Raw genomic sequence first — 24892 nt, forward strand, 5'->3', positions numbered from 1 at the left:
ACATGTTTTTATTCACTTCATATTTTTAGCACAGCCAGCCTTTAGCTCGATGTTTTATATTTTAATCAGCTGCTTCATTCTGAGAAGACATAGTTGTTTGGGCTGCACACTTTATCAGCCCTTTGAATACATTACACTTTGTGCCCTGCTCAAGACTGTCATGTTTGGTACATGATATTTCAATTCATATTGCCACTCCAGGAGCTCAGGAGTCAATCCCCAATTCCTAGACTCATTAGCATGTAAGCTGTTCTTAGAACACTGCAGGATTACTTATATAAACACCAACACCTGCGACGCACATCATTCAATTGACAGCTTCTCTGATCTGAGTGCTGACTCTTTGACTACCTGAGAGGATTGCCATCCAGACAACAGGTAGACCCATGCTGTCCTCTTCAGGTATGGGGTCAAGTCTTTCCCTTAGATAAGTAAAAGCAGAAGGGTTACCACCACTATGCTCCCAGATTTTAGACATAAATTGTAGGTAGGAATCTCTAGGCTCTTAGAGTGATCCATAGATGGTGGAATTGTTTATCCGCTTCACACTAGTTGTAATGATGATCACTGTTTTATGTCTCATCTGCGTAATTAGCACAGCTCGTGCTCTTTATATTAGGATGCAATTGCTTTAATAAATGCATTGAAATCCATTTAGCATCTATTGTTCTGCCTTGGCATGTGTGAGTTTTTGAGAAACTAAGCGAAACGGGTATGATCTGTTCACAATGACTTTCCAGAGGAGTCAGTGTGTCAGGTTTAGGTTCCTACAAATCACCTTTCCTTTCTAAGGATGGGTGAGGCACTGCAGGGCAGCCAGGAATCAGGCCAACAGCTTCCAGATAGTGTGGGACTGACTCAGTCACCCACACTTGGTGTTGTTGCTGCTGCCCTAAAAGATGCAGTATTATTACCGTAACAGGAATGGCACAACAGTTTAACTACTTCTATTCTCATATTCTCCACAACATCTCATGATATGAGCAATGACATTCATCGCATCATCTTTGAAGCATGCCTCTTAACTTCACACACCTCACCCAAAACCTCTCTTGTAGGCTAAAGTATACCCAACACCTTACACACCATACAGTACAATGGGGGCCAGGAAGCTGGTGTAAATCAGAACACTTCGTTAAGCACTATAAAAATGGTACAATATAATGTATTTTGTTCCCAATAAAGAAGACTGTAACACTGTATGCTCATCTGTGACCATTTTAGGAGAAGAAATATACAAAAGGTGATGGGAGGAATGCTTGCAATTTGCCTAACCACAGGCAATTGCTGTGGGTAGCATATCAACCCATCGTTCTGTTGCTCATCATGTGACTTCAGATTGGACCCAGCTGTATACAAATCAGCTTTGGTCCTGCTCCTCCTGGGAACAGTCCGGCCAGAACTGCCAAGCCAAGTCCTCCCTCAACCGGAACACATGCAAACCAGGACCGGTTTCACCCCAGTTATGGGAAAATCAGCTGGGTATAGCTTGGTTCCAGTGACACAGTAAGCATGGGACGCACGTCTGGGCACACCCATGCCTCTCAGGGTGGTACATGAAACGTGGATCTAAACTGAGGTGGATTGGTGAGCAAAAGAACGATGTGTTGGGATGCTATCCCGATCAATTGCTAGTGGTTAGACAAATTGCGAGCATTCCTCCCATCACCTTTCGTGTATTTCGTTTTGGGAGAAGGCCACACAGCCTCCATGTGCACACACTTATTCTGTGAGCTTGTGAAAGACAGGGACCACACGCAAGTCACCTCACATGTTGTCATCCGTTATTTAGGCAACACAAAATAGGGAAACCTGTTACATGCAGAGGATATGCCACTGTGTGTCCACCATTTTGACATACAAAAGTGCCTCGCCCAGGCAATTCCTCTACATATAGGTGACATAAGGGAACAAAGCATATACATAGCATATTAGACTCTCAGCTCTCAAATCAAGCCAACTCTGGCATCAAGTGACAAATGTACAAAGTATTTTTGCAGTGGTAAGTTATCAAACCGCAATTTGGGTTTGTGGCCCAAGTCCGATTTGGTATTTGTAAGGGATGTGTTTAGAATGTCCCTTCCAAATTCCGAATTGGATTGGTATGTGTTAATGTTTTGCAACCAGTTTCTGAGTGCAAAACATGAATACTTTACAGGCTACAGAAGTGTAGTGATAATGCATGTGCAAATGCACCCTTCTGTCATATAAAAGAAAATATTTTTTCGAGTAGGCAGTGGTTCCTACTGCCTACTCTTAAAAAATGTAAGTTGAATGTTTAATTTTGGTTTAAACACATCCTGTTTTCCTTTAAAGATAACAGGTTGTGGTAAAAAAAAACTATTTAAAAGCAAACACAGACATGGTAGTCTGCTGACCCCAGTAGGCCCCCATCTCGGTCATGGCTGCTATTCCTCGTGGGATGCAAATTGCAACTTACCTAATTAAAATTCACTAGGTAGGTCAATTTGCAAACCACTAGAAATCGGTAATTCAGCAAACGACCTATTAGCACATAGGTTGGTTAACAAAAATAGCACTCTGGTCACACAAATACTGGTTGCAAGTGGCGATCGGCATTTTGCGACCAGAGTTGTTACATCTGACCTAAAGTACTTCGCAAGCAAATAGCAGGAATGTAATGGTTGAATATTTCTCTGAAACCCTCTCCTTTCTCTGGCCGATAAATCTTTGTGACAAGATCATGTGCTGCAAAGACATATATAGAAAAAAACAAGTTCCTGATGCAAATATCATGTTAATGCTGTGGGAATGTCTGCATACCACCGGTACACTGCACTTAGATTCTGGGTTGAAAAGCCCTCATAAATAGAATAATACTGGTATATACACACTGTGTGCACAGTCAAGAATAACTTTACTTCTAAAATAAAGATTTCTTTCTATTTCTTTTACTTATCTGGTTTTCCTTTAGCACCAATCAGTGCTGGAATCTTAGGGCCTAATTTAGAGTTCGGCGGCCAGGTTACTCTATCACAAATGTGCCAGATATCCCGTCCACTGGATGTAATGTACTTGTATTATGGCAGGATTGATATCTGTCACCTATGCGACGGAGTAACCCATCCGCTGAACTCTAAATCAGGCCCGAAATTGTCAGCTATGAAACCAAATTCTACAAAACTGAGTGATTAGCAGGAAATCAGTTTTTAACAATGGACAGCAAATCCCTTTCCTACCTATAAATACTAATAGAAAGACTGCATACAACTACCAAAAGCTAAGCATATACACTGGCACATAGTTCAAATTAAGAACCTACCTGAATTTCACTCAGCTGCTTTGTCAGCTCCTACAAAAAAAACAAAGAACAGGAGGGTGAAAACTCATCTTAATCATTGGGTGTATTTTCATTTTGACATTTGATATGTTTATTTACAAGGAAAGGGAGGAGGAATATAATGACGAGAATTTAGTATTAACTAAAAGAAGGGTGTCCAACCTCGAATGGTCCATTTTGGCTTACATACCGTTCTCAATTGTAAAACACCTGGAGACCAATTTAAGTTAGCAATCCTGCCAGTCATTTATTCAGTGCTAGAAAGGACCAATATGTATACTTTGATGAAGCCCCCATAAACCTACTGCACCTTTGAGAGCTTGCTCTGAAACCACACCAAAGAGGACAAGTTTGTCAGCATGGCTGCTCTACTGCTTTGTGGAGGAGGCAGCAACTCAGAGTGATCGGCGGAAGCCACTAATTCTTAAAGTAGTTCATAGTTTTACAGCCACTTTTCCCCCTTAACAGCTTCTGCGTACATGGCGGCAGCCACTCCAGGGAACAATAATCCATATTGGCATACTATAGCAGTTTCTAAGATATGGGCCCCCTGAGTCCCCCAAAAAAGGTGACGGCCTCTAGGTTCTCGAGGAATTACAAAACTAATGCATACCCAGATGCTGGAAGATTTCTCCCAGCGCCTGGGGAACCTTTGTAGAGTTTTGATTTTATTGGCAGTCCGAGACAGCACAGATACCGGAGGAAATTACATAAAAGTCTTAATTGGTGTGGGGGTGGGGGGGGGGCACCAATGGCAATCTCATCAGTATTAGATCCACTTATTAGGGTGTTCCAAAGACATCCAGCATTCCCAGGGCGGAGGTCAGTTTCACAGTCTAAATATTCACCAACCCATCAAACTTTAAGCATGTTGGCAGAATACATGATGCAAAGGACTAAGTTATGGCGCAGCAAAGTCAATCCAGCTACTCAGACGGCCTCAGCCTCGTCAATAATTTTGTGAGCATGGCCTCTATCTCTATGTACAGTCTCACCTTGGAAGAAGCAATAAATAACCTTTTTTTCAATTAATAACTCTCAAGTTCTAAACACTAAGGCGGTCATTCTGACCCTGGCGGTAAAAACCGCCTGGGCCGTGGTCCGCGGGAGCACCGCCAACAGGCTGGCGGTGCTCCTTTGGGCATTCTGACCACGGCGGTACAGCCGCGGCCAGAAACGGAAAGTCGGCGGTGTACCGCCGGCTTTCCGCTGCCCAGGGGAATCCGACCCCCATACCGCCATCCTGTTCCTGGCGGTTTCGGCTGCCAGGAACAGGATGGCGGTATGGGGTGTCGTGGGGCCCCTGCAGGGGCCAATGGCATGGGCACTGCAGGGGCCCCCGTAAGAGGGCCCTACTTAGAATTTCAGTGTCTGCTTAGCAGACACTGAAATTCGCGACGGGTGCTACTGCACCCGTCGCACCCCTTCCACTCCGCCGGCTCCATTCGGAGCCGGCTACCTCGAGGAAGGGTGTTTCCCGCTGGGCTGGCGGGCGGCCTTTTGGCGGTCGCCCGCCAGCCCAGTGGGAAACCCAGAATGACCGTCGCGGTCTTTTGACCGCGGTACGGTCTTCAGGCGGTTCCCGCTTGGCGGGCGGCTCCCGCCGCCCGCCAACCTTGGAATGACCCCCTAAAAGTGAAACTATACTTATTGCAACTTCATTTATTCACGAACTAAAAATAAATATGGATAAATACCAACAAAATGAGGAAAAATAAATAAATATACATACGTATAGGAATGTAAAAAATAAATGCCATATCACCTGAAACCCTAAACCTAGTCCATAGTTAAAAAGTAACCTATGAGTTGTCTCTTGGGTCACTGGTGTTCCCCCTATAATGTCTGGAGCATAAATAACAAGTTTACACTTGACCTGTATCCCTGTGAGTGTAACAGCGACCGGAATCACAGCGGCTCATGTCACTGGATACCATTCACTGTGAAGTGGTCCATTAGCACCCTAAAAGAATCACCTTGGACACAAATTAAACCACCATACTTGTTTACGTGGTGAGTTTTTAGGTTACTAAGATTTGTGGAACTGTTTTTGCTAGAACCTCAACAATGGGGCTCCAAATAACTGTGCTGCCCAGTTTTAAAGGTACAGTCGCTGGGAAACTAGGGCAGAAGGCAGACATCCCACAAACTATGGATCATATAAATGATTAACTCTTATTGCCACTATAACTAGTCATACAGATGCAAACTTGTCAAATGTTTCACATGAGCAATCACTGTTTAAAACATTACTCAATTTGTAGTACAGTTCAAAGAGGTCTAGTTTTAAGGTGAAGTCGTGTTTATTCAGTTGAGGGTATATCCATTCAGATTCAGTTTACGTATTTATGGTATTTTAAGTCAAATATGTCCTAAGATTAGGTTTTCTAGACCTTCTGGCGAAAATACTGGCATGATGTCAACTTATAATCAAGCATTGGCAAAGACGATAGATCTCGCCTAATCAAGAGCCATTGGCTTGGTACTGTGTTTTTGCTATGTTGTACAACAGTGTGGCTGCTGTTCAGCAGGGCTAAAAGTTAGCGTAGAGTGTCATAAAGTGGAGTGGGGGAGTAGTGTTGTACAGTGCATTTGCTGGAGTAGAGAGGTGTGGCGTGGAGTAGAGGGAGCAGAGAGTTGCAGAGTTGAGTAGAGGGGAGTAGAGTTCTGTGTTTCAGTGACTGTGAGTGTCGTAGAATGCAGTGTCGCAGAATGGAGTGGTGTGGAGTGGGGTGGGGTGCAATTGGGTGGAGTGGGTTTGACTGGATTGAGGTAGTCTGGTGGATTAGATTGGAGTACAGTGGGGTGGACTGAATTATATTAGAGTGGGGTGGACTGGGTGGAGTGGGGTGGATTGGTGTGGATGTAGTGGGCTGGGGTGGAATGGAGTGGGGTGGAGTACACGGGGTGGAATGGAGTGGAGTTGATTGCATTGAGGTGGGGTGGACTGGATTGGAGTGGGGTGAATTGGACTGGGTGGGGTGGATTAGATGTTGTGTGGTGGACTTCAGTGAGGTGGACTGGAGTGGGGTAGACTGGAGTGGGGTGGGGTGATATGGAGTGCGGTGGACTGGACTGAAGTACGGTGGGGTGGAATGTAGTGGACTGGACTGCAGTGGGTTGGGCTGGTTTGGAGTGGGGTGGATTGGATTGGGTGGGGTGGATTGGAGTGGGGTGGAATCAACTGGATTCATTAGAGAACATTGGTTGGATTGGACTAGAATAGAGTGGATTAGAGTGGGGAAAATTGGATTGGATTGGATCGGAGAGGTAATGGCTAGATGGATTGGGGTGGACTGAAATGGGGTGAGGTGGATTGGACTAGACTAAATGGAGGTGACTGGATTGGAGTGGGTAGAGTGGAGTGGGGTGGAGTGGAGCAGCGTGGATTAAAATGGGGTGGACTGGATTGGAGTGGAATGGGGTGAAGTGATGTGGAGTGGAATGCATTGGAGTGGGTTTGATTTCAGTGGATATGTTTGGGATGGAGTGGATTGGAGTGGGGGTGGAGTAGAGTGGGGAGGTGTGGGGTGTAATGGAATGGGGTGTATTAGTGGGGTGTTTGGACAGAGTGGGGTGAATTTGACAGGGAGTAGTGGACTGGAGTGGGGTGCACTGGAGTGGAGTGTGTTGGACTGTACTGGAGTAGGGTGGGGTGGATTAGAGTGGACTGCATTGCAGTGGGGTGGACTGGATTGGAGTGAGGTGAAATGGATTGAGTGGGGTGGATTGGATTGGGATGGGGTGAATTGGAAGAGGGTGGATTGAAGTGATATGTATTGCTTGAATGGGGTAGACTAGATGTAAAGGATCAGAGTGGTATGGCCTGAAATAGGGCGAAGTGGATTGGACTGGGTTGGACAGGAGTAGGGTGGTTTAGAGTGGGGTAGATTAGATTGGATTTAGGTGAGTGTACTGAAATGGAGTGATAGAACTGTGGGGGTCGATTGGGATGGGGGGGATTGATTTCGAGTGGGTGGATTGGATTGGGTTGGAATGGGGTGGGGTGGATTTGGGTGGGGTGGATTGATCTGGGGTGGACTGGATTCAAATGGGGTTGCTTGGAGTGGGTTGAATTGGAGAAGGGTGGAGTGGGGTGAGGTGGATTAGGTTAGACTGCGGCTGGGGTGGATTCAATTCAACAGGAGTAGGGCCGACTGGATTGGACTGGAGTGGGATGGATTAGATTGGAGTGGGGTGAACTAGATTGGATTCACGGCACTAAAGTGAGCTGGATTGGACTAGAGTGGGGTGGAGTGGACTAGGAGTAGGGTGGATTAGCATGGGGAAGATTGGATTGGATCGGACTGGATCACAGTGGGATGGGCAAGCTGGACTGGAGGTGGACTGAACTGAGGTGGCATGGGGTGGACTGGAATAGACTGGATTGGAGGTGAGTGGATTGGAGTGGGTAGATTGGAGTGGAGTGGTTTGGAGTGGGTGGACTGGATGTAGTGTACTGGATTAGAGTGGGGTGGATTAAAATGAGGTGGGTGGGGTGGGGTGCGGTGGTTTAGGGTGGATTAGTTTGGGGTGGGGTGGAGTGGACAGGAGTACAGTGGATTGGATTGGAGTGGGCTGGACTGAAATGATGTTGGGTGGGGTGGATTGCAGTGGAGTGGGTTTGATTGGGGTGGATAGGTTTGAGGTGGGTGGATTGAAGTGGGGTGGACTGGATTGCAATGGGGTGAATTGGACTGGGTGAGGTGGATTAGATGGGGTGTGGTGGACTGTAGTGAGGTGGACTGGGGTGGGCTGGAATGGAGTGTAGTGGACTGGATTGGAGTAGGGTGGGGTGGATTGGAGTGGTCTGGACTGCAGTGGGGTGGACTGGATTTGAGTGAGGTGGATTGAACTGAGTGGGGTGGATTGGATGTGGGTGGGGTGGATTGGATTGGGGGACTGGATTGGAGTTGTTGGATTGGAGTGGTTTGGATTGGAGTAGAGTGGGATAGATTGGAGTGGGGAAGATTGGGTTGGATTGGAGTGGATTGGAGTGGGTTGGGCTAGATGGACTAAGGTGGACTGAACTGGGTGGTGTGGATTGGAGAAGACTGGATTGGAGGTGGCTAAATTGGAGTGGAGTGGGGTGGATTCAAATGGTGTTGGGGTGGGTTGGATTGGGGTGGGGTGGGGTGGACAAGAAAAGGGTGGATTGGATTGGAGTGGGGTCAACTGGAGTGAGGTGGAGTGGATTGGAGTGGACTGGATCACATTGGGGTGGACTGGATTGGAGTGAGGTGGATTGAATGGGAGTGGACTGGATTGAGGTGGGGTGGATTGGAGTGCCGTTAATTATTTTAATGGGGTGGATATGTTTAGGGTAGGGCGGGGTGGACTAGAGTGGGGTGGGGTGGAGTAGAATGGGTGGAATGGAGTGGGGTGGACAGCACTGAGGTGGGGTGGATTGGAGTGGGGTCAATTGCACTGAGTGGGGTGGATTAGATGGTTTGTGATGGACTGGAGTGGGGTGCACTGGAGTAGAGTGGAGTGGGGTGGGGTTGAATGGAGTGTGTTGGATTGGACTGAAGTAGGGTGGACTGGATTGGAGTGGACTGCATTGCAGTGGGGTGGACTGAATTGGAGTGAGGTGGATTGGATTTAGTGGGGTGGATTGGATTAAGGTGGGGTGGATTGGAGTGGGATGGATTGGAGTGGTGTGGATTTTTTGAATGGGGTAGATTCGAGTCGGGTGAATTGGAGTGGGGTATATTGTATTAGGGTGGCTTGGACTGGATTTGAGTGGAGTGGATTGTGGTGAATTGGACTGGAGTGGGTTGGGATGAATTGGACTGGTGTGGGGTGGATTGTGTTTGAGTAGGGTGGCCTTTTTGGAGTGGGGTGGATGTTTGGAGTGGAATGTATTGGAGTGGGGTGGATTGGATTGGAGTGGGGTGGATTGGAATGGAGTGGGGTGGGTTCAAGTGGGCTTGATGGGACTGGAGTAGGGTGGATTTAGGTGAATTGGTTTGGAGTGGGATGGTTGGAGTTGGTGGATTGGGTTGCGGTGGATTGGATTGGAATGCAATGGTTTTGAGCGGGTAGAATTGGGTTGGACTGGATGGGAGTGGGTTGGATTAGTGTGGTGTGGACTGGACTGGAATGCAGTAGATTGGACTGGAGTTGGGTAGATTGGACTAGAGTTGGTTGGATTGTGGAGGATTTGATTGGAGTGGGGTAGACTGCTGTGTACTGGATTGGTGTGAGGTGGATTGGAGTGGGGTAAATTGGATTGGGCTGTACTGGACTGGTGTGCAGTGGGTTGGAGTGGGGTGAAATGGGATGGATTTGGGTGGATTGGAATGTGGTGAGGTAGAGCAGATTGGAGTGGGGCGCACTGAAGTGGGGGAATGGAGTGGGGCAGATCGTCTTGGATTGGAGTGGGCAAATTGAGTGGGGCAGATTGTTTTGGGTTGGACTGGGGAAGACTGGAGTGGGGCAGATTGTTTTGGATTGCAGTGGAGCAGATTGGAGTGGGGTAGATTGGTGTGGAATGGAGTGGGACGGATTTGAATGGCGCAGATTGGAGTAAGGCAGATCCAAGCGGGCAGATTGTTTAGGATTGGAGTGAGACAGATTGTTCTGGTCTGGAGTGGGGCAGATTGGAGTAGGACAGGCTGTTTTAGACTGGAGTGGGGTAGATTGCTTTGGACTGGCTTAGGCAGGCTGGAGTTGAGCAGAATATTTGGGTATGGATTGGAGTGGGGCTGATTGTTTTGGAATGGAGTGGGGCTGATTATTTTGGATTGGAGTTAGGCAGATAGTTTTGGAGTAGGGAAGACTGTTTTGGTTTGGAGTAGGGCAAATTGTTTTGGACTGGAGTGGGGCAGATTGTTTTAGAATGGCTTGGGCAGATTGGAGTGGAGCAGATTGTTTGGGACTGGAGAGGGGCAGACTGGAGTGGGGCACATTGTTTTAGTTTGGAGTGGGGCAGATTGGAGTAGGCACATTGTTTTAGATTCGAGTGGGGCAGATGTTTGTGGGAGGGGCAGATTATTTTGGATTGGAGTGCAGCAGATTGTTTTTGATTGAGAGGTGCAGATTGTAATGGGGCAGATTGTTTTGGATTGGAATGGGAAAGACTGGAGTGGGGAAGATTGTTTTGGATTAGAGTGAGGCAGAATGCAGCGGGCTGATTGTTTGGGATTATAGTGGGGCAGGTTGTTTTGATTTGAAGTGGGGCATACTGTTATGGATTGGAGTGCGGCAGAGTGGAGTGGGGAAGTTTTTTTTCGGTTGGAGTGGGGCACAGTAGAGTGAGGTAGACTGTTTTAGATTGGAATGGGGCAGATTGTTTTTGACCGGCGTGCAGCAGATTATAGTGGAGCAGATTGGTATGGGGCTGACCCAAGTGGGCAGATTGTTTTGGATTGGAGAGAGGCAGATTGGAGTGGGACAGACTGTTTGAGACTGGAGTGGGATAGATTACTTTGGATTGATTTAGGCAGGTTGAATCTGAACAGATTATTTGGGATTGGAGTGGGGTAGATTGGAGTGGGGCACAATGTTCTGGATTGGAGTGGGGCAGACTGGAGTGGGGCATCATGGAGTGAGCAGATTGTTTTGGATTGGATTCGGGCAGATTACTTTCGATTGGCGTGTGGCAGATTATTTTCGACTGAGTGGGGCAGATTGTTTCGGATTGGAGTAGGGTAGGATGGAGTGGGCATATTATTTTGGATTAGAGTGGGACAGATGGAGTGGGGTAATTGTTTTGGGTTGGAGTGGGGCATATTGGAGTGGGGCAGAGATTTTCAGAGAGGAGTGGGCAGATTGTTTTAAATTGTAGTGGGCAAATTATTTTGCATTGGAGTGGGCAGATTGTTTCAGATTCGAGTGGGGCAGATTGGAGTACAGCAGATTGTTTTGGATTGGGGTGGGACAGATTGTTTTAGTTTAGGGTGGGGCATATTATTTTGGATTGGAGTGGGGAAGACTGGAATGAGGCAGATTGATTTGGATTGAAGTGGGGCAGATTGTTTTGGACTGGAGAGGGGCAGGGTGCAGAGGGGCAGATTCTTTTAGATTGGAGTGGGGCAGATTAATATAGATTTCAATGGGGCAGATTGTTTTGGGTTGGTGTGTGACAGATTAGATTCGGGCAGATTGTATGGGATTAGAGTGGGGCAGATTGGAGCGGGCACGCTTTTTTGGATTGGAGTGGGGCAGATTACAGTGGGGCAGATAATCTTGGATTTGCTTGGGACAAATTGGAGTGGGGCAGATTGTTCTGGGTTGGAGTGGGCCAGATTGTTTTGGTTAGGAATGCGGCAGATTGGAGTAGGGCCAATTGTTTTGGATTGGAGTAGGGCAGATTGTTTTGGTATGGAGCGGGGCAGATAGGCCTGGGACAGATTGTTTTGGACTGGAGTGTGACAGATTGTTTCGGATTGGAGTGGGCAGATTATTTTGTATTGGAGGGGGCAGATTGTTTTGTATTGAACTGGGGCAGATTGTTTTGGATTGGAGTGGGGCAGAAGAACAGAGTTTTGTGGTCTGGAGTGGGGCAGACAGGAATGAGGCAGATTGTTTTAGACTGGAGTGGGCAGATTGTTTTGTATTTCAGTAGGGCCAATTGGATTGGGGCAAACTGTTTTGGATTGGAGTGGGGCAGACTGTTTTGGTTTGGGGTGGGGCAGGCTGGAGTGGAACAGACTGTTTTAGATAGGAGTGAGGCAGATTGTTTTGAGATGGCGTGGCCAGATTGGAGTGGGGCAGACTATTTGGGACTGGAATGGGGCAGACTGGAGTGCAGCACATTGTTTTGGACTGGAGTGGGGCAGACTGGACCGGGGAGACATTTTTGAATTGATGTGGGTAATACTGGTGTGGGGTAGATCGATTTGGATTGGAGTGGGGCAGACTGGAGTGGGGCAGGGTGGAGTGGGGCAGATTGTTTTTGATTGGCATGGAGCAGATTAGAGTGGGGCAGTTTGTTTTGGATTGGAGTGAGGGAGGTTGGAGTGGGGAAGACTGCTTTCGATTGGAGTCGGGCATCCTGTTTTGGATTTGTGTGGGGCAGATTTTGATTGCAGTTGGGCACATTGTTTGGGATTGGAGTGCGAGAGATTGGAGTGGGGCACGTTGTTTTGGATTGGAGTGGGAAAGGTTGGAGTGTGGCAGATTGTTTTGGATTACAGTGAGACAGATTGGAGTAAAACAGACTGTTTGGGATTGGAGTGAAGTAGACTGGAGTGGGGGAACATTATTTTGGATTGCAGTGGGGCAGATTGGAGTGGGCAGATTGTTTTAGATGGTAGTGGAGCAGATTGTTTGGATTGGTGTGGGGCATATTGTTTGGGATTAGAGTGGGTCAAATTGGAGCAGGCAGATTGTTTCGGATTGGAGTGGGGCAGATTGGAGAATGGCAGATTGTTTTGGATTGGGGTGGGACAGATTGTTTTGGATCGGGTGGGACAGATTGTTTTGGTTTAGAGTGGGCAGATTTTTTGGATTGGAGTGGGACAGATTGTTTTGGATTAGCGTGGGGCAGACTGGACTGGGCAGACTGTTTTGGATTGAAGTGGGGCAGATTGTTGTTGTTCGGAGTGGGGCAGATTGGAATGCAGCAGATTGTTTTGGACTGGAGTGCGCAGAATGTTTTGGATTGGAGTGGGGCAGATTAGAGTGGGGCAGATTGTTTTGAACTGGAGTGGGGCAGACTGTTTTGGGTTGGAGTTGGACACATTGTTTTGCATTGGATTGGGGCAGATTGTTTTAGGTTGTGTGTGACAGATTAGAGCGGGGAAGTCTGTTTGGGATTAAAGTGGGGCAGACAGGAGTGGGACACACTGTTTTGGATTGGAGTGGGGAAGATTAGAATGGGTTGGTGGGGGACAGATTAGACTGGCGCAGATTGCTTGGCATTGGAGTGGGGCAGATTGGAGCTGGGCACACTGTTTCAGATAGGAGCGGGGCAGACTGGAGTGGGGCAGATTATTTTGGATTAGAGTGAGGCAGATTGGAGTGGGGCAGATTGTTTTGGATTGAAATGTGGCAGAGTGGAATGGGACAGATTGTTTTGGGTTGGGGTGGGGCAGATTGTTTTGAATTGGAGATTGGCAGACTGCAGTGGGACAGATTATTTAGACTTCAGTGGAGCAGTTTGGAGTGTGGCAGATTCTTTTAGATTGGAGTGGGGCAGATTGTTTTGGAGTGGTGTGCAGCAGATTAAAGTGGGGCAGGATGTTTGGGACTGGAGTGGGGCAAACTAGAGTGTGGCAGATTGTTTTGTATTGGAGTGGGAAGAATGTTAGGGATAGGAGTGGGCAGATTGGAGTGGGGCAGAGTGTTTTGGATAGGAGTGGGGCAGATTGGAGTGGGGCAGATTGTTTTGGATTGGAGTTGGGCAGATTGTTTTGGATTGGGGTGGGGCAGATTGTTTTGGATTGGAGTGGGGTAGATTGTTTTAGTTTGGAGTGAGGCAAACTGGAGTAGGGCAGATTGTTTTGGATTGGAATGGGATAGATTGTTTAGGTATGGAATGGGGCAGATTGGAGTGGGCAGATTGTTTTTGATTGGAGGGGGGCAGACTGATTTGGGTTGGAGTGGGGGCGAATGTTTTGTACTGGAGAGTGACAGACTGCAGCGGGCAGTTTTCTTTAGATTGGAGTGGGTCACATTGGAGTGTGGCAGATTGTTTTAGATTGGCGAGTGGCAGATTGTTTTGGATTGGCATGCAGCAGACTGTTTGGGATTGGAGGGGGCAGATTGTTTGTATTGGAGTGGGGCAGACTGGAATGGGGCAGATTGTATTAGATAGTTTTAGATTTGAGTGGGCAGATTGTTTTGGATTTGCATGTGACAGATAAGAGTGGGGCAGACTAGGATTTGACTAGGGCACACTATTTTGGACTGGAGTGGGGCATATTGGAGTGGGGCAGATTGTTTTGGATTAAGTGGGGCAGACTGGAGTGGGGCAGATTGTTTTGGATTGAAGTGGAGCAGATTAATTTGGATTAGAGTGCGGCAGATTGTTTTGGATCAGAGGGAGGCATACTCGCGTGGGGAAGTTTGTTTGGGATTGGATTGGGCAGACTGGAGTCGGGCAGAGTGTTTTGGATTAGAGTGGGGAAGGTTGGAGTGTGGCAGATTGTTTGGATTGGAGTGGAGCAGATTGTTTTGGATTGGAGTGGGGTGCATTGTTTTGGATAGGAGTGAGACAGATTGTTTTGGGGCAGATTGTTTTGGATTGGAGTGGGGTAGACTGGAGTGTGGCAGATTGTTTTAGAATTGAGTGGGCAGATTGTTTTGGATTTGCGTGTGACAGATCAGAGTGGGGTAGACTGGGATTTGACTAGGGCACACTGTTTTGGACTGGAGTGGGGCATATTGGAGTGGAACAGATTGTTTTGGATTAAGTGGGGCAGACTGGAGTGGGGCAGATTGTTTTGGATTGAAGTGGAACAGATTATTATGGATTAGAGTGGGGCAGATTGTTTTGGATCGGAGAGAGGCAGACTGGAGTGGGGCAGATTGTTTGGGATTGGAGTGGGCAGATTGGAGTGGGGCAGAGCGTTTTGGATTGGAGTGTGCCAGATTGTTTGGATTGGAGTGGAGAAGATTGTTTTGGATTGGAGTGGGATGCATTGTTTTGGATAGGAGTGAGACAGATTGTTTTGGGGCAGATTGTTTTGGATTGGAGTGGGGCAGATTGGAGTGTGGTAGATTTTTTTTGTTTGGAATGGGGTAAACTGGAGTAGGGCAGATTGTTTTGGATTGGACTTGGGCAGATTGTTTTGGAAAGGAACGGGCAGATTGGAGTGGGGAAGATTATATTGGGTTGAGTGGAGCAGATTGTTTTTTACTGGAGTGGGGCAGATTGCAGTGGGGCAGATTTTTTTGGGTGGGAGTGGGGCAGACTGGAGTGAGGCACAGTGTTTCGGATTGGAGTGGGGCAGTTTATTTTGGACTGCAGAGGGGCAAATTGAAGTGGGACAAATTGTTTTGGATTGAAGTGGGGCAGATTAGAGGGAGGTGGACTGGAGTGGGGCAGATTATTTTGGATTAGCGTGGGGCAGATTGTTTTGGATTGAAGTGGGGCAGATTGCTTTGGTTTGGAGTGGGGTAGATTGGCGTGGGGCAGATTGTTTTGGAATGGAGTGGGACAGATTGTTTTGTATTGGAGTGGGGTGGATTGTTTTGGAATGGATTGGGGCAGAAGGACAGATTGTTGTGGTCTGGAGAGGGGCAGACTGGAGTGAGGCAGATTGTTTTGGATTGGAGGAGGCATATTGTTTTGGGTCACAGATTTGAGTGGGACAAATTGTTTTGGAATGGAGTGGAGCAGATTGGAGAGGGACAGGATGCAGTGGGGCTGAATGTTTTGGATCAGCATGGAGCAGACTAGAGTGGGGCAGATTGTTTTGGATGGCTGTGGGGCTGATTGTTTTGGTTTGGCATGGGGCAGACTGGAGTGGGCCAGACTGTTTTAGATAGGAGTGAGGCAGATTGTTTTGGAATGGTGTGGCCAGATTGGAGTGGGGCAAACTGCTTGGGACTGGAGTGGGACAGATTTGACTGGAGCAAATTGGACTGGGGAGATAGTTTTAGATTGAAGTGGGGAATACTGGTGTGGGGTAGATTGTTTTGGATTGGAGTGGTGCAGATTGGAGTGGGCAGATTATTTTTATTGCGTGGGGGTAGACTGGAGTGTGGCAGATTGTTTTGAATTGGAGTAGGGCAGATTCTTTTAGATTGGAGTGGGGAAGATTATTTTGGATTAGAGTGAGGCAGACTAGAGTGGGGCAGATCGTTTTGGATTGAAATGTGGCAGAGTGGAATGGGACAGATTGTTTTGGGTTGGGGTGGGGCAGATTGGTTTGAATTGGAGATTGGCAGACTGCAGTGGGACAGATTATTTAGACTGCAGTGGAGCAGTTTGGAGTGTGGCAGATTATTTTAGATTGGAGTGGGGCAGATTGTTTTGGAGTGGTGTGCAGCAGATTAAAGTGGGGCAGGATGTTTGGGACTGGAGTGGGGCAAACTAGAGTGGGGCAGATTGTTTTGTATTGGAGTGGAAAGAATGTTAGGGATAGGAGTGGGCAGATTGGAGTGGGGCAGAGTGTTTTGGATAGGAGTGGGGCAGATTGGAGTGGGGCAGATTGTTTTGGATTGGAGTTGGGCAGATTGTTTTGGATTGGAGTGGGGCAGATTGTTTTGGATTGGAGTGAGACAGATTGTTTTGGGGCATATTGTTTTGGATTGGAGTGGGGTAGATTGTTTTAGTTTGGAGTGAGGCAAACTGGAGTAGGGCAGATTGTTTTGGATTGGAATGGGATAGATTGTTTAGGTATGGAATGGGGCAGATTGGAGTGGGCAGATTGTTTTTGATTGGAGGGGGGCAGACTGATTTGGGTTGGAGTGGGGGCGAATGTTTTGTACTGGAGAGTGACAGACTGCAGCGGGCAGTTTTCTTTAGATTGGAGTGGGTCACATTGGAGTGTGGCAGATTGTTTTAGATTGGCGAGTGGCAGATTGTTTTGGATTGGCATGCAGCAGACTGTTTGGGATCGGAGGGGGCAGATTGTTTGTATTGGAGTGGGGCAGACTGGAATGGGGCAGATTGTATTAGATAGTTTTAGATTTGAGTGGGCAGATTGTTTTGGATTTGCATGTGACAGATAAGAGTGGGGCAGACTAGGATTTGACTAGGGCACACTATTTTGGACTGGAGTGGGGCATATTGGAGTGGGGCAGATTGTTTTGGATTAAGTGGGGCAGACTGGAGTGGGGCAGATTCTTTTGGATTGAAGTGGAGCAGATTATTTTGGATTAGAGTGGGGCAGATTGTTTTGGATCAGAGGGAGGCATACTGGGGAAGATTGTTTGGGATTGGATTGGGCAGATTGGAGTCGGGCAGAGTGTTTTGGATTGGAGTGGGGAAGGTTGGAGTGTGGCAGATTGTTTGGATTGGAGTGGAGCAGATTGTTTTGGATTGGAGTGGGGTGCATTGTTTTGGATAGGAGTGAGACAGATTGTTTTGGGGCAGATTGTTTTGGATTGGAGTGGGGCAGACTGGAGTGTGGCAGATTGTTTTAGATTTGAGTGGGCAGATTGTTTTGGATTTGCGTGTGACAGATCAGAGTGGGGTAGACTGGGATTTGACTAAGGCACACTGTTTTGGACTGGAGTGGGGCATATTGGAGTGGAACAGATTGTTTTGGATTAAGTGGGGCAGACTGGAGTGGGGCAGATTGTTTTGGATTGAAGTGGAACAGATTATTATGGATTAAGAGTGGGGCAGATTGTTTTGGATCGGAGAGAGGTAGACTGGAGTGGGGCAGATTGTTTTGGATTGGAGTGGGGCAGGTTGGAGTGTGCCAGATTGTTTGGATTGGAGTGGAGAAGATTGTTTTGGATTGGAGTGGGATGCATTGTTTTGGATAGGAGTGAGACAGATTGTTTTGGGGCAGATTGTTTTGGATTGGAGTGGGGCAGATTGGAGTGTGGTAGATTTTTTTTGTTTGGAATGGGGTAAACTGGAGTAGGGCAGATTGTTTTGGATTGGACTTGGGCAGATTGTTTTGGAATGGAACGGGCAGATTGGAGTGGGGAAGATTATATTGGGTTGAGTGGGGCACATTGTTTTTTACTGGAGTGGGGCAGATTGCAGTGGGGCAGATTTTTTTGGGTGGGAGTGGGGCAGACTGGAGTGAGGCATAGTGTTTCGGATTTGAGTGGGGCAGTTTATTTTGGACTGCAGAGGGGCAAATTGAAGTGGGACAAATTGTTTTGGATTGAAGTGGGGCAGATTAGAGGGAGGTGGACTGGAGTGGGGCAAATTGTTTTGGCGGGTTTTGCGGCAGGATTTCACATTGGTAATCGGAACAATGTTTTTCAGAGTCTATACAATCCCTGCTCAAATGCTGTGCATTTAGAGTCTACTGAGTACATTTGATGCTGTTCAAATTAAAAAGTGTACCTGAGCTAGGCTTGATTAACGTATGCCATTGTCTCCAGATTCTTTTGGAAATAGTTTAGAGTGACAATGCTCCTTTAGCAGCACCTCTAAAGAAGTCAAGGCATAATCTGTCCAATATAGGGATGTAATCTCCTTGACTAAAATCAGTTGTTCTGGGGAAAAAATAATATCCAGCCTGCGTCCAGCTTGATGCGTAGGGCCCTGTACTTGTTGTTTAAGGCCCAAAATTTCACAGCAGTTCATAAATTCTCTCAAGGAGGATGAACTCTCTCCCTCCGCCAACAGATTGAAATCCCTCAATACAATAAAGTTCGAATGAGTAAGCACCATACGTGGCTGCATTAGTAAAAGAGACGTGGGTATATCACTTTGCTCTCTGGACCAGCCTAAGAGGGGTATTCAGTAAATATAAGACATAGGGCCAGATGTACGAAGGATTTTTCAAGTCGCAAAAGGCGAATCGGGCCGTTTGCAACTTGAAAAATGCTATTTGGGATGTACAAAGCCCAAACTGTGATTCGGTAACATGTTACCGAATCGCAGTTTGGGTTTTGCGATTCGGTATCGGGAAGGGGCGTGACAAGGGCGTCCCTTCCTAATACCGAATCCAGATGGTATGTATGATTGTTTTGTGACTGCGAATGCGGTCGCAAAACAATCGCAGTTAGCATCAGTTTCAAACAGGTGCTAACCCATTCGCAAATGGGAAGGGGTTCCCATGGGACCCTTTCCCCTTCAGAAATGGCAGCGAAAATATTTTTTCCCATTGACCACTGCCTGCTCTGAAAAAATGATAAGAAAACTTTTCATTTTTGATTTTGAAATGCATCTCGTTATCCTTTAAGGAAAACGGGCTGCATTTTAAAAAAAACTGCTTTATTTAAAAGCAGTCACAGACATGGTGGTCTGCGGTCTCCAGCAGGCCACCATTCCTGTGAGGGTGGCCATTCCCAATGGAGTTGAAAATTGCGACTTAGCATGAATATTCATGAGGTAGGTCATTTGCGACCCCATTGGGAATCGCAAACAGTGTCATTGACACTGTTGTACATCAGGTTTTGTGACTCGCAAAATGCGAGTCGCTATGACTCGCAATTTGCGAGTCGCAAAACCTGAATTTCGAACATGTGGCCCATAGCTCCTTTTGATTTGACTCTCATTCATGCAATATTTTCAGTCCTGGAAACTGAACAAATGTATTCTTGGAGCCCACGATTAGTAGGAGGGAGGGAGGTGATGGATACAAAAGAGTGAAACCAGCTGTGGTGCAGTTATTAGGGGTGAGGAGCGTGACTACTAATACAGCTTAAACATAACTTTTACAAATATGCTTCCAAAGATACCGGCAAACAGAAATACAATGGCTATTATAGCCGACCGTATTGGACAGCAAAATATCATATTTCACAGCCTATGTTGTAGTTTATCACTTCACTTACCACAAATTTTTAAATTCACAAAATATCCAGAATAGTGCTTTTCTGTTAAATCGCACCTTCAGATGCCTGCCTAAGATCATCAAATAAGAGTTCCTTATCCCTCCCTCTCAAAACCCCTAGTTGGCCATTAGGAAGGGCAACACCACATGGTATCTTTGGTAATGTGGCATGGCCAAAGAGGAGGTGCTACCTGTCTAGGACGGTGTACAGTTACTTTCATATAGAGAATGGACTAAGGAGGAAAAGGGACCTCTCGCCCTAAAAGACACCTTCCACAATTATTTGCACTTGGATATGTCATAACAAGCTTGCTACAATCATTATTGCAAATAGAGAAAATGTTTGCCATAACCAGGGCCACCGGAATTATGCAATTGTGTCGCAGTGTTGCTTTTCGTATAACTACAGTTTTGCCGCATTTGCCACCTAAGCAATCATCTGCCACATAGTCTTCAGATTTAAACAAAAACTAATTTTATTTCCAGCTCAAAAGTTTCTAACGTTACTAAAATGCAACAACACATATTGCCACGCAGTGGAAGGCCCTTTGTAAAGCTAGACTGGTCACCTTTCTGTTGCTTGTTGCTGTATTTGAGTGGTAAATTGGTACTAATGAGGTGCAACCAATACCCAGGCAGTGTTACCAGGTTTAAAAATGCTGAAATAATAAAGTAATACCATTCCAAATGTGCCGCATTATGCTATATAATTTGCACTTTCTTGCTGCATAAATTACACAACCCTGCCACATAATTTGGCCCTCTCCTGCCGCATAATTCCAGTGGCCTTGCCCATAACCTGGTGCTAGGTATAGCCAATGATCAATTTGAGCCGGTGGTTGCAGGTGGAACTCACTGGCTCTCATTTGTGTGGACCGGAACTTATTTTTCCGTAACAAACTTTGATCCAGACCAAAAGAGAGAGACAAAAACACAAAAGATGGAAAGAAAAAAAAGATGGAAAACAGTAAAAAAGAGAGAAAGTGGGGATGAAAAAGATCCTGCAATAGTGAGAGAAACAGGCAGGATTGTCTGCTGGGAGATTAAAGGGGCATGGGTTGGAGTCAAGATCACCCAGCCTTGAGTCGGCACTCTGGCCCAGGTACTTATTTCTTACAAAATGAAGCACTGAGTATAGCACGTACATGTTGTGTCACTTTATTGTCTGGAAAGCGGTTCCAGAATGAGAACAGGCTCTGTACAGGAGAGTGACGTAGGCCCTCGCGCAGGCCCCAGAGCAGGTTGGAAGTGCAGGGCAGAAGAGGGCCAGACAGAGAGAACAGGGCAGAGAGAGAAAGTATCGCGACGTGAAAGCGAACGAGGAAAAGGGAAACAGGGAGAGAAGGACATAAAGGGGCAGAGAGAAAGGGAGAAGAAAGAGACAAAAAGGAAAATAGAGGGACAGGACACAGGAAAAAAAAACACAGGGAAGAAAAGGAAGATTGGAGAATATTTAAAATAAGGCAGTGAGATAAGAAAGCAACTACAAAGCAGTGGAGAGACAGCACCGGAAGTCACGAGGAGCAGTCACAGAGAGACAGCCAATCCATCCTTGACAGGGAAGAGCATCGCCAAGAGAACAGAAATAAGGTAGAGCTAACGTGTTTTCTCGAACAATTATATGAACAAACTGACACCTCATCACGTGCATGCATCTTTTGTTACACAATATGACATGATGCTACAGGCAGGTATTATGGTGAGAGCAATCTATAATTATTTAATGGCACAACAAAGCGCATACGTTTTAGTAAAATGATTGGAGCATATTCACTGATAATATAACTGCCATTTGTTTTGGCAGCGTGACCTATATTTTCTTTGGGCACCAAAATGAACAGAAAAGCTTTTAAAACCACTACCACAAATCGTGTTGAAGGATATATAGGTGGGCAGTGCTCACACCTAGGTATTCGCAGAGGACCCTACACACAATTTTGTAATTCGACTGTCAGAATATTCTTCTGGCCCCACCTTTCCTAGACCGTGAAGCCCCTTAAGGAGTGGTGGAGTGCAGCGGAGGCTCCTCCGCTGTGGTGAAGGAGCTTCGCCCCCTCCCACGCACCAGCCAGCAGCAGCAGCTACAAACCTTTAAAAATAAAACTATAAAAAACAATGTTTATTATTGTTTTATTTTTAAAGGGGTGGGGCCATCAGGGGTGACAGGGACGGAGGGGGAGTGCTGTACACTTCCCTCAGAGCGCATGTGAGTTTGGCCGGCCGTCTCGAGCCAGCCACACACATGCACACCGAGCTCTCTCCAACGCAGCACTGTGTGGAGACAACAGGCCCAGGCTCCCAGTCTGCCTGGGAGCGCAAAGTCAGGGCGCTCCGGCCAATCCTAACACTGCTTTCATGCTACCAGCAGCATGAGAGCTGAGTTAGGAATGGCCACAGGACAGGATGGGAGCCAGTGCCTGCAAGTGGAGCCAGAAGAGCAGCGGAGCAGCGGAGAGTCAGGCAAGGTTTTTTTAAAAATAATTTAATATTTTCCTTTGTCCCCCCCACCCCAAGCACTGACCCTTCCCTTTATCGTGCCATGAGCCGCAACTGGTGGAGTGGAAGATATGGGTGTCATTGCTAGGTGTTCTCTCTTACAGAGAAAAATTATCAATTTTCACCACCTCCAATGGGGAGGAGATTTGGGACTTATGCAGATCTCCAAGCACACCACCCTCATACAAGAGCATCAAAGTCCATTAGTGTTCTCAGCTGTTTGAAAGCAAGGTTCCCAAAAGGGGAGCTTATGTGTGACAATTAATATTCATGCTTTAACTAATCTAAAAACGAAGGTAGAAAGGACTCTACATTATATGCAAAGCATCAAAAAGGTCCCATTGATTTAGAATTGAAATAAGAGGAGATATGAGGAAAAAAGAGAGGCACGGGCATTGACAGAGATTGTGCAAAAACTAAAATTTTAGAGAACTATGCATCCAGATTTGTTGCACAACAATTGTGAGTAATCAAAATAGCTCAAACAAACATTAAGTTTTGAAAATCTCAGATTCAGATTCTATCAGAAACTTGTGCAAAAGGGGATGTGTGGAGCGAGCAGGCCTTGTGCCAATTCACTCATTGACCTATGTGACATTTAATGAGGCAGTATAATGCGAGGGATATCTCTGCTGCCCCAGGCCCCAGAATGTCACATATGTGAAACCGGAGCGATACCTGCTCTATGAGTTCATGCTTTAAATTATATGTCACTTAAGCCAAAGCCCCGTAATATGGATACCCAGCTAGTAGATCTGTATAAAAGTGGGGCAACAGTGTTGTGTTCTCCGCAGCCCAATAGCATGATGATGGTCATCATCATTATCAGTATACAACATTCATCTGACTTCCCAATATCTCATAACTGTTAAAGAGCACACCTCAACACTTCCCTGATTGACTGCGTAATCCCTTACACGAGTACGCCTGGGCCGCGGGGTCCTAGTGGTCACAGTTCTAAGACACTACAAGCAGGACTCCATGGAAACCTTAAAAAGGCGGAAGATGGAGGACAAGGTCAGAACAGAAGTGTGGTGGGGGTCCACAATATACCTGCTGGTGGGCTCTAAGTTTTTGTTAAGCCCAGTGACATAACTGAAAATGCTGGGCCTCCAAGCACCATGAAGTGATGGGCCCCCGAGACTCCCATATCTCACTGATATTCATAAGCCTTAACCTGAAAGCGGCCCCTATAGAAGGGGGATCCCCCCCAGTGGCATAAGAAAGGCCTCCGTAGCCCCCGCGCTCGTCCCACTCCAGCTCCAGCTGGCCCCTTCCGCACAGCACCCTGGCCTGAGAGCTCTTGAGCGAGTCAGGAGGGGGGGCCCTCCATGCTGTTTGCCGGGGATCCTCAAGTTTCATTATGCAACTGGGACCCCGTGCACGATAGGGTCTGCATCAGCCGGCGTTAGGTCCCTGGTTACGCCATGCATCTGTCACCTAAATCCAGCAGATTCCCACTCTCTGCAGTCCTGAGAACCTGTGCTTGCTGTTATGCGAAGTTATATCATCTACTGACTACAGTAGCAGGTATTTAATTCAGGGAAAAAAACTTTTAAGAAGCATCCCTATAAATAAATATAACCCTGTCAGTCTTGGCATCTGTGTGGGTAAACAGACAGGCACACTGGTAATCTTGCAGTCTGCTGTTACATGGCACCGTAAAGATGAAAACTTGGCAGCCTCCAATCTGGCGTGCCTGCGGCAGAGATGCTATGATGACGGTACATCCGGTCTCTAATGCCTTGACAGGGAAAAGAGAAAATATCAAAGGAAAAAGATTTCAGCCAAGCACGACAGCACAGCACGCCTCAGCCAGCACAGGCGTTTTCGCTCTGCATCCATTTTAACTGTCGCGGCCTCATTATTTACTAATACAATTCAGCTGTTAAGAAACCCACGTGATGTGATCTCCTTCTTCTCCATTAGTGGAGCTGCCTCAAGATGGATGTCATTTATGGACCACAAAAAGATGAAAAGGGAGCTAGATCCCAAAACGAGAAGTACGGATTAAGAGGCATTTCTAATTATATACTGTCGTCTGGTTTTGGACCTTTCTTGAGGTTTCAGTTATTAGAGATTCACAAAAAGATATCCGCTAAGGGAATACTTTTTTCTGGAAAACAAATTGTAAATGGAACATATGACAAACTTAATTGCAATCCATTTCACTTCTGCAGTCCTAGTCATGTTCTAGAGAATGTTTGCTTGAGAAATGACCTTTTTATACCCCGGCCAATAACGTCCCTTTTTACCTATCTGCGCCTTGGCACCATTATTCCGAACTAGACATGGAAATAATATCGAATATTCCTTGACAAAGTCGTATGCAGGGGAGTAGCTGGAGCACGAAGATTGGGGGCGTGAGCTTCAACTTTTCCAACAATCACGCTGCCACATAATGTCATGTACATGATATGACCAACTGGGCACATGAGAGGGGCTAAACGGGCCGTGGAAAGGGAGAAGAATGCGGATTGGTAGGAGTACCAAGAGAAATAAAACATAATATTTCTTTCAAAGCACAAAGAGTGTGTGTGCGTTTATGTCTGCGTGTAAAACCGCCGTGTAAAACCCGACAGACACCTCACCATATCCGACTGAAAGCACCTGTACCCAACTATTTTCCAGAAAATACACTCTGGATGTCAGTGCTTAATTTGTGCTTGTTGTTTCCAGTGCTGAGCACCGGCACTTGTGTTTGAGGGCCGGCGCTTATTCTTCTGCATCAAGC

The 24892-nt window shown here is 46.7% G+C and overlaps 1 protein-coding gene across 3 annotated transcripts in view; it reads right to left on the bottom strand.

Annotated features, from left to right (window-relative positions):
• Positions 1-24892, bottom strand: part of ABAT (4-aminobutyrate aminotransferase) — a 718549-nt gene that overhangs the window by 244242 nt on the left and 449415 nt on the right. For all 3 annotated transcript variants that reach the window (XM_069210537.1, XM_069210534.1, XM_069210535.1), the window contains exon 4: positions 3284-3313. In XM_069210537.1, the coding sequence (XP_069066638.1) occupies positions 3284-3313 (30 nt within the window). The remainder of the gene's footprint in view (positions 1-3283; positions 3314-24892) is intronic.

The sequence above is a fragment of the Pleurodeles waltl genome, chromosome 10 (assembly GCF_031143425.1).
Source record: "Pleurodeles waltl isolate 20211129_DDA chromosome 10, aPleWal1.hap1.20221129, whole genome shotgun sequence".
In the NCBI taxonomy this organism is placed as follows: Eukaryota; Metazoa; Chordata; class Amphibia; order Caudata; family Salamandridae; genus Pleurodeles; species Pleurodeles waltl.